Consider the following 10,635-nt stretch of genomic DNA (forward strand, 5'->3'; position numbering starts at 1 on the left):
TCAGAGAGACAGGTCCATTAAACCCCCTCAGATACACAGGTCCATTAAACCCCCCTCAGATACACAGGTCCATTAAACCCCCCTCAGAGAGACAGGTCCATTAAACCCTCTCAGAGAGACAGGTCCATTAAACCCTCTCAGATACACAGGTCCATTAAACCCTCTCAGAGAGACAGGTCCATTAAACCCTCTCAGAGAGACAGGTCCATTAAACCCTCTCAGAGAGACAGGTCCATTAAACACTCTCAGAGAGACAGGTCCATTAAATCCCTCTCAGAGAGACACAGGTCCATTAATTCTCCCTCAGACACACACAGGTCCATTAAATCCCCCTCAGAGAGACACGGGTCCATGAAATCCCCCTCAGAGAGACACAGGTCCATTAAATCCCCCTCAGAGAGACACAGGTCCATTAAATCCCCCTCAGAGAGACACAGGTCCATTAAATCCCCCTCAGAGAGACTCCATTAAATCCCCTCAGAGAGACACAGGTCCATTAAATCCCCTCAGAGACACAGGTCCATCCTGTTCTGTCCCTAGCCAGGCAGCGTCTATTAGTGCCCCCCCAGCCTCCAATCTCCTGTTCTGTTCCTAGCCAGGCAGCGTCTATAGTGCCCCCCCCCCCCCAGCCTCCAATCTCCTGTTCTGTTCCTAGCCAGGCAGCGTCTATAGTGCCCCCCCCCCAGCCTCCAATCTCCTGTTCTGTTCCTAGCCAGGCAGCGTCTATAGTGCCCCCCCAGCCTCCAATCTCCTGTTCTGTTCCTAGCCAGGCAGCGTCTATAGTGCCCCCTCCAGCCTCCAATCTCCTGTTCTGTTCCTAGCCAGGCAGCGTCTATAGTGCCCCCCAGCCTCCAATCTCCTGTTCTGTTTCTAGCCAGGCAGCGTCTATAGTGCCCCCCCCCCAGCCTCCAATCTCCTGTTCTGTTCCTAGCCAGGCAGCGTCTATAGTGTGCCCCCCCCAGCCTCCAATCTCCTGTTCTGTTCCTAGCCAGGCAGCGTCTATAGTGCCCCCCAAGCCTCCAATCTCCTAGTTCTGTTCCTAGCCAGGCAGCATCTATAGTGCCCCCCAGCCTCCTGTTCTGTTCCTAGCCAGGCAGCGTCTATAGTGCCCCCCCCCCAGCCTCCAATCTCCTGTTCTGTTCCTAGCAAGGGAGCATCTATTGTGCCCCCTCCAATCTCCTGTTCTGTTCCTAGCAGTAGCTAGACATGTTATGATTGTGACATTCAATAAAGGCTTAGAGATGAGTTTATAAAAACATTATGGGTCTTTAGCGCCGTTCTACAGTGAGGCAAAAGCCCATTAAAGCGAGCAACAGGGAAGAGATCACAGAGAGGGTGGGAAGGAGAGCGGGAGAGGGGAAAGAGAGGTCAGAGAAGGATAACGAGAGAGAGGAAGGGTTGAGGGAGAAGAGAGGTCAGAGAAGGATAACTAGAGAGAGGAAGGATTGAGGGAGAAGAGAGGTCAGAGAAGGATAACGAGAGAGAGGAAGGGTTGAGGGAGAAGAGAGGTCAGAGAAGGATAACGAGAGAGAGGAAGGGTTGTGAGGGGGAAGAGAGGTCAGAGAAGGATAACGAGAGAGAGGAAGGGTTGAGGGAGAAGAGAGGTCAGAGAAGGATAACGAGAGAGAGGAAGGGTTGAGGGAGAAGAGAGGTCAGAGAAGGATGAGGAAGGGTTGTGAGAGAAGAGAGGTCAGAGAAGGATAACGAGAGAGAGAGAGGAAGGGTTGTGAGGGGGAAGAGAGGTCAGAGAAGGATAACGAGAGAGAGAGAGTAAGGGTTGAGGGGGAAGAGAGGTCAGAGAAGGATAACTAGAGAGAGGAAGGCTTGAGGGAGAAGAGAGGTCAGAGAAGGATAACTAGAGAGAGGAAGGGTTGAGGGAGAAGAGAGGTCAGAGAAGGATAACGAGAGAGAGGAAGGGTTGAGGGGGAAGAGAGGTCAGAGAAGGATAACTAGAGAGAGGAAGGGTTGAGGGAGAAGAGAGGTCAGAGAAGGATAACGAGAGAGAGGAGGGTTGAGGGAGAAGAGAGGTCAGAGAAGGATAACGAGAGAGAGGAAGGGTTGAGGGAGAAGAGAAGTCAGAAGGATAACGAGAGAGATGAAGGGTTGAGGGAGAAGAGAAGTCAGAAGGATAACTAGAGAGGAAGGGTTGAGGGAGAAGAGAGGAAAGAGAAGGATAACTAGAGAGAGGAAGGGTTGAGGGAGAAGAGAGGTCAGAGAAGGATAACTAGAGAGAGGAAGGGTTGAGGGAGAAGAGAGGTCAGAGAAGGATAACTAGAGAGAGGAAGGGTTGAGGGAGAAGAGAGGTCAGAGAAGGATAACTAGAGAGAGGAAGGGTTGAGGGAGAAGAGAGGTCAGAGAAGGATAACTAGAGAGAGGAAGGGTTGAGGGAGAAGAGAGGTCAGAGAAGGATAACTAGAGAGAGGAAGGGTTGAGGGAGAAGAGAGGTCAGAGAAGGATAACGAGAGAGAGGAAGGGTTGAGGGAGAAGAGAGGTCAGAGAAGGATAACTAGAGAGAGGAAGGGTTGAGGGAGAAGAGAGGAAAGAGAAGGATAATGAGAGAGAGGAAGGGTTGAGGGAGAGGGGGAAAGACCTAGATGAGAGAAGAGGTACCTTGCCATAGGGAAATGTCATCCACACTTTGAGAGAAGGCTTCAGTCCGATCACTAGAATCTGAAAGGAACAAGCTCGTGTTGGATTGAAAACAGACAAAGACAAATATTCTCAGTGGAATTGAAGAGTAAGACAAAAATAACAATAACAATGTTAACTGTAGGGTGTCAATGTGTCAATGTAGTGTGTCCCCTAGTATAGAACAAACTGTAGGGTATAGTGTGTAGTGTATAGTGTGTAGTGTAATGTATAGTGTGTAGGGTGTAGGGCGTAGTGTATAGTGTGTAGTGTATAGTGTATAGTGTGTAGTGTATAGTGTATAGTGTATAGTGTATAGTGTAGTGTATAGTGTATAGTGTACAGTGTATAGTGTGTAGCATGTAGGGTGTAGTGTGTAGTGTATAGGGTATAGTGTGTAGGGTATAGTGTATAGTGTGTAGCGTGTAGGGTATAGTGTGTAGGGTATAGTGTGTAGGGTATAGTGTGTAGGGTATAGTGTGTAGGGTATAGTGTGTAGGGTATAGTGTGTAGGGTATAGTGTGTAGGGTATAGTGTGTAGGGTGTAGTGTATAGTGTATAGGGTATAGTGTGTAGTGTAGTGTGTAGTGTATAGTGTGTAGGGTATAGTGTGTAGGGTATAGTGTGTAGCGTGTAGGGTATAGTGTGTAGGGTATAGTGTGTAGGGTATAGTGTGTAGGGTATAGTGTGTAGGGTATAGTGTGTAGGGTATAGTGTATAGTGTGTAGGGTATAGTGTGTAGGGTGTAGTGTATAGTGTGTAGGGTATAGTGTGTAGCGTGTAGTGTGTAGTGTATAGTGTGTAGTGTGTAGTGTATAGTGTGTAGTGTGTAGGGTATAGTGTGTAGGGTATAGTGTGTAGGGTATAGTGTGTAGGGTATAGTGTGTAGGGTATAGTGTGTAGTGTATAGTGTATAGTGTGTAGTGTATAGTGTATAGTGTGTAGTGTATAGTGTGTAGCGTATAGTGTGTAGCGTGTAGTGTATAGTGTGTAGCGTGTAGTGTATAGTGTATAGTGTGTAGGGTATAGTGTATAGGGTATAGTGTATAGTGTGTAGTATGTAGTGTATAGTGTGTAGGATATAGTGTGTAGGGTGTAGTGTATAGTGTGTAGTGTATAGTGTATAGGGTATAGTGTGTAGTGTATAGTGTGTAGTATGTAGTGTATAGTGTGTAGGGTATAGTGTGTAGGGTGTAGTGTATAGGGTATAGTGTATAGTGTGTAGCGTATAGTGTGTAGTGTGTAGGGTATAGTGTATAGTGTGTAGCGTGTAGTGTGTAGGGTATAGTGTATAGTGTGTAGGGTATAGTGTGTAGGGTATAGTGTGTAGTGTGTAGCGTGTAGTGTATAGTGTGTAGCGTGTAGTGTATAGGGTATAGTGTGTAGGGTGTAGTGTATAGTGTGTAGTGTGTAGTGTATAGGGTGTAGTGTATAGGGTGTAGTGTGTAGGGTATAGTGTATAGTGTGTAGGGTATAGTGTGTAGTGTATAGTGTGTAGTGTGTAGGGTATAGTGTATAGTGTGTAGGGTGTAGTGTATAGTGTGTAGGGTGTAGTGTATAGTGTGTAGGGTATAGTGTGCAGGGTATAGTGTGTAGGGTATAGTGTATAGTGTGTAGGGTATAGTGTATAGTGTGTAGGGTATAGTGTATAGGGTATAGTGTATAGTGTGTAGCGTGTAGTGTATAGTGTGTAGTGTGTAGTGTGTAGGGTGTAGTGTATAGTGTGTAGTGTGTAGTGTGTAGGATTCAGCTGGGCTGTTAATTCTTTGGCAGATGGTCAGGGGTGTGTAGGGTATAGTGTATAGTGTATAGTGTATAGTGTATAGGGTATAGTGTATAGTGTATAGTGTGTAGTGTATTAGTGTGCAGGGCTGTATTCTTTAGCAGATGGTCATAGTGTATAGTGTATAGTGTATAGTGTATAGGGTATAGTGTATAGTGTGTAGTATAGTGTATAGTGTATAGTGTGTAGTGTGTAGGGTGTAGTGTGTAGGATTCAGCTGCAGGGCTGTTTATTCTTTAGCAGATGGTCAGGGGTGTATAGTGTATAGTGTATAGTGTATAGTGTAGTGTATAGGGTATAGTGTATAGTGTGTAGTGTGTAGGATTCAGCTGCAGGGCTGTTTATTCTTTAGCAGATGGTCAGGGGTCCAGAACTTAATTACAGATCATTTGTAAACTGCAAATTGACCGCAAGAAGCCCAAACAGATATCACATGACTTTAACATAATCATTCATATTAGGTAACCCATCTCGTACTGGGTCAGACCCCCCCCTTTAACTCCAGGACATGGAAACTTTAACATAATCATTCATATTAGGTAACCCACCTCGTACTGGGTGACCCCCCTTTAACTCATGGAAACTTTAACATAATGGTCAGGACATGGAAACTTTAACATAATCATTCATAGTGTTAGGTAAGTGTGTACTGTGTCAGACCCCCCTTTAACTCAGGACATGAAACTTTAACATAATCATTCATATTAGGTCGTAGTGACCCCCCTTTACTCCAGGACATGGAAACTTTAACATAATCATTCATATTAGGTAACCCATCTGTACTGGGTCAGACCCCCCCCTTTAACTCCAGGACATGAAACTTTAACATAATCATTCATATTAGGTAACCCATCATTTGTACTGGGTCAGACCCCCCTTTAACTCCAGGACATGGAAACTTTAACATAATCATTCATAAGGTAACCCAGATATAGTAAACCAGGACATGGAAACTTTAACATAATCATTCATATTAGGTAACCCATCTCGTACTGGGTCAGTTTAACTCCAGGACATGGAAACTTTAACATAATCATTCAGATGGTAACCCATCTCGTACTGGGTCAGACCCCCCTTTAACTCCAGGACATGGAAACTTTAACATAATCATTCATATTAGGTAACCCATCTGTACTGGGTCAGATTTAACTCCAGGACATGGAAACTTTAACATAATCATTCATATTAGGTAACCCATCTCGACTGGTCAGACCCCCCTTTAACTCCAGGACATGGAAACTTTAACATAATCATTCATATTAGGTAACCCAGACTGGGTCAGACCCCCCTTTAACTCCAGGACATGGAAACTTTAACATAATCATTCATATTAGGTAACCCATCTCGTACTGGGTCAGACCCCCCTTTAACTCCAGGACATGGAAACTTTAACATAATCATTCATATTAGGTAACCCATCTCGTACTGGGTCAGACCCCCCTTTAACTCCAGGACATGGAAACATGGAAACTTTAACATAATCATTCATATTAGGTAACCCATCTCGTACTGGGTCAGACCCCCCCCTTTAACTCCAGGACATGGAAACTTTAACATAATCATTCATATTAGGTAACCCATCTCGTACTGGGTCAGACCCCCCTTTAACTCCAGGACATGGAAACTTTAACATAATCATTCATATTAGGTAACCCATCTCGTACTGGGTCAGACCCCCCTTTAACTCCAGGACATGGAAACTTTAACATAATCATTCATATTAGGTAACCCATCTCGTACTGGGTCAGAGACCCCCCTTTAACTCCAGGACATGGAAACTTTAACATAATCATTCATATTAGGTAACCCATCTCGTACTGGGTCAGACCCCCCCCCGCCCTTTAACTCCAGGACATGGAAACGTTGCTCAATTGGTATCAAGGGACCCTAATGCGTGGCAGGAATAGGGACCCTAACGCGTGGCAGGAATAGGGACCCTAACGCGTGGCAGGAATAGGGACCGTAACGTGTGGCAGGAATACACCACCAGCCTTTACCTTTGACCCCAGGCAGGGGTCATGACTGCCTACACCACATCCTGACTGCCATCGCCATGACGAAACATTCATCAGACCAGGCAGTGTTTTTCCACTACTTAACTGTCCAGTGTTGGTGATGGCCTGCCCACTGCAGCAGTTTGTCCTTGTTTGTAGCTGATAGGACCCCGGTGTGGTCGTCTGCTGAGATAGCCCATCCGTGGAGCGACGAGTTGTGTGTTCCGAGAGGCCGTTCAGATGCCATTATTTGCTTGTTTGTGGCCAGCCTGTTAGTTCCCACGATTCTTACCATTCTCCTTCAACCTCTCATCAACGAGCTGTTTTCTCCCACAGGACTTCCGCTGACTGGATGTTCTGTTTGTCACACCATTCTTGGGGCGGCAGGGTAGCCTAGTGGTTAGAGTGTTGTACCCGAAAGGTTGCAAGTTCGAATCCCCGAGCTGACAAGGTACAAATCTGTCGTTCTGCCCCTGAACAGGCAGTTAACCCACTGTTCCTAGGCCGTCATTGAAAATAAGAATTTGTTCTTAACTGACTTGCCTAGTTGAATAAAATAAAATAAAAACACTAGAGATTGTCGTGTGTGTGAAAAGCCCAGGAGGCTGTCAGTTTCTGAGATCCTGGAACCGACGATCTTACCACGTCGCTTAGACCATTCTAACGTTCAATCCAACAGTAACTGAATGCCTTGATGCCTGCTTTATATAGCAAGCCACATGACTCACTGTCTGTAGGAGCAAACCATTTTGGTGAACGGGCGGGGGGGTGTACCTAATAAACTGGCCACTCAGTGTATCCCTCTCTCTATTATGCGTGGGAATACTAGGGAACATATTTCCATTTGGAGCTGATTTGCTGGCAATTTTACCGTTTTTTTTTTGTCCAACAATAAAATATTATAATAAAAATATGTTCATTTAATTTTTTACCCAGAAAACAAAGGGGGTCAAATAATGGTCGCCAGTTGGGTAAACCTGGTACAGGGTTTACCTTAGTAAGAGAGGCCATGGCCAGGAGAGAGTACTGTGTGATGGGGTGATCCTTCAGGTCCGGGGCGGTAAAAAGAGGCTCCACATTACACACCTCTCCCTTAGAGCCACTGAACAGACAACGAGACTCACATGTACGCATCCCCATCAACCTCCTACATGCAGAGAGAGAGAGAGGAGAGAAGAGGGGGAGAGAAAGAGAGAGGAGGGGAGAAGAGAGAGGAGGGAGGAGAGCGAGCGAGAGGCAGAGAGAGAGAGAGAGAGAGGAGAGAGTGAGGCAGAGAGAGAAACAGAGAGAGGAGGGGGGAGAGAGAGAGAGAGACAGAGAGAGAGAGGAGGGAGGGGGAGAGGAGGGAGGGGGAGAGGAGGGAGGAAGGGGAGAGAAGAGGGAGGAGGGGAGAGAAGAGGGAGGAGGAGGGAGGAGGGAGGAGGGGAGAGAGAAGAGGGAGGAGGGAAGAGAGAAGAGGGAGGAGGGAAGACAGAAGAGGGAGGAGGGAAAGGAGAGTGAGAGAACAAAACAACTAAAGATATTAAAAAAAACAAGCCCCTCACAGACTAACAAAATAAACATAACTCCAGTCCCAAAGTAGAACTGTGGTTCATTAGAACAATATTGAATATCCTATTTCCCCTAAAGCCCTCACATTCTGACATACACACACGCAGTACAGAACAGAGTGGATGAATCCCAAATGGCACCCTATGGGCCCTGGCCAGATGTAGTGCACTTTATAGGGAGCCATTTGGGACACAGCCTTAGAGAAGCCAGAAAACCAAAAAAGTACTTCTCCCCCTATTTCCATTAATCTGACCTGAATAAGAGACAGCTTTGTATAATAATGTCAAACAGAGCAGGGGTCATTCTGTCTCACTGTAATACCTCATTATACACACACACACACACACCTGTCACGCTGTAACACACACACACACACACACACACACACACACACACACACACACACACACACACACACCTCCCACACACACCCACCCTCCCTCCCTCCCTGTCTCGCTGTAATACCTCATTAAAATAATGTACTGTTAGACTGTGGTTACAGATAGTGACAGGGGTGCTTGAATGTATAGGAAGACCATGTGAGGGTCCAAAATAAACCAACTACAGGGCCTTCAGAAAGTATTCACACCCCTCGACATCCTACCACATCCTGTTGTGTTACAGCCTGAATTTAAAATGGATGACATTTAGATGTTTTTGTCACAATACCCCATAATGTCAAAGTGGATTTTTATTTTTTCATTATTATTTTTTTTTATTTTATTTTTACGAATTAATTTAACATGAAAAGCTGAAATGTTTTGAGTCAATAAGTAATCAACCCCTTTGTTATTGCAAGACTAAATAAGTACTGGAGCTTAACAAGTCCCATAAGTTGCAATAGTAGTGTGTACCTCATCTCTGTACCCAACTCATACAATTATCTGTAAGGTCCCTTCAGTCGAGCAAAGAATTTCAAACACAGATTCAACCACAAAGACCAGGGAGGTTTTCCAATGCCTCACAAAGAACGGCACCTATTGGTAGATGGGTAAAAAAAATAAGACATTAAATATTCCTTTGAGCATGGTGAAGTTATTAATTACAATATGGATGGTGTCACTACAAAGATACAGGAATCCTTCCTAACTCAGTTGCCGGAGAGGAAGGAAACTGCTCTGGGATTTCACCATGAGGCCAATGGTGACTTTAAAACGGTTACAGAGTTTAATGGCTGTGTTAGGAGAAAACTGAGGATGGGTCAACAACATGGTAGTTACTCCACAATAATAACCTAATTGACTGAAAAGGAGGAAGCCTGTACAGAATACAAATATTACAAAACATGCATCCTGTTTGCAACACGGCACTAAAGTAATACTGCAGAAAAAAGACATTACTGAGTACCTGGGCCTCAGACTGTTACAGTCTGTTATAGTCTGGGCCTGTTACAGTCTGTTATAGTCTGGGCCTGTTACAGTCTGTTATAGTCTGGGCCTGTTACAGTCTGTTACAGTCTGGGCCTGTTACAGTCTGTTATAGTCTGGGCCTGTTACAGTCTGTTACAGTCTGGGCCTGTTACAGTCTGGGCCTGTTATAGTCTGTTATAGTCTGGGCCTGTTATTGTCTGTTATAGTCTGGGCCTGCTATTGTCTGTTATAGTCTCTGGGCCTGTTATCTGTCTGTTGTTAGTCTGGGCCTGTTAGTCTGGTCTGTTATAGTCTGGGCCTGTTATAGTCTGGGCCTGTTATAGTCTGGGCCTGTTATAGTCTGGGCCTGTTACAGTCTGGGCCTGTTACAGTCTGGGCCTGTTACAGTCTGGGCCTGTTAGTCAGTCTGGGCCTGTTACAGTCTGGGCCTGTTATAGTCAGTCTGGGCCTGTTATAGTCTGGGCCTGTTATAGTCTGGGCCTGTTATAGTCTGGGCCTGTTATAGTCTGGGCCTGTTATAGTCTGGGCCTGTTATAGTCTGGGCCTGTTATAGTCTGGGCCTGTTTGTCTGTTATAGTCTGGGCCTGTTATAGTCTGGGCCTGTTATAGTCTGTTACAGTCTGTTACAGTCTTGATGTGTTTGTATTTGGTAGACGTTTTGTTGCTACTATTGTTCTGTTTTGTTTGAATGTCCTGTTTGTCTTTTGTCCTGTTTGTCTGTCCTGTTTGTCTTTTGCAACAGCCTACAGAATGTCCTGTTTGTCTTTTGTGGACGGCAACAGCCTACAGAATGTCCTGTTTGTCTTTTGTGGACGGCAACAGCCTACAGAATGTCCAGAATGTCCTGTACAGAATGTCCTGTTTGTCTTTTGTGGACAGCAACAGCCTACAGAATGTCCTGTTTGTCTTTTGTGGACGGCAACAGCCTACAGAATGTCCTGTTTGTCTTTTGTGGACAGCAACAGCCTACAGAATGTCCTGTTTGTCTTTTGTGGACGGCAACAGCCTACAGAATGTCCTGTATAACCTCTGTTTCCACCCATTGGTTTAAATATCCACCTACACTATGTTCACCAGAGTGCAGTTGTAGATAAAACCTTCATGTTGTTGTACTGTATTTGGCCCTAAAAGTGATGCTTACACACTAATGTCAGATAAACACAAGGAAAGATAAAACTCAATGTAGCCGATAGATATGCAAACTAATTATACATTTATGGATTTTTTGATGCATCGTTTTCCCTTTATTCAACCCGCACGCCTCCCACCCGCCCTTCATCCACACAATTTTACATGGCCCTAAACCCAC

At 45.2% G+C, this 10,635-nt stretch overlaps 1 protein-coding gene across 1 annotated transcript in view; it reads right to left on the bottom strand.

Moving 5' to 3' along the window:
* LOC112267651 (vacuolar protein sorting-associated protein 8 homolog) overlaps positions 1 to 10,635 on the bottom strand; it is a gene marked incomplete at its 5' end in the record, with an annotated part of 131,924 nt that overhangs the window by 113,369 nt on the left and 7,920 nt on the right. Inside the window, 2 exon segments of the mRNA XM_042315476.1 lie at positions 2,611 to 2,670; positions 7,399 to 7,552. Coding sequence (XP_042171410.1) covers positions 2,611 to 2,670; positions 7,399 to 7,552 — 214 coding nt within the window.

This window comes from Oncorhynchus tshawytscha, unplaced genomic scaffold (genome assembly GCF_018296145.1).
Source record: "Oncorhynchus tshawytscha isolate Ot180627B unplaced genomic scaffold, Otsh_v2.0 Un_scaffold_3377_pilon_pilon, whole genome shotgun sequence".
Lineage (NCBI taxonomy): Eukaryota > Metazoa > Chordata > Actinopteri > Salmoniformes > Salmonidae > Oncorhynchus > Oncorhynchus tshawytscha.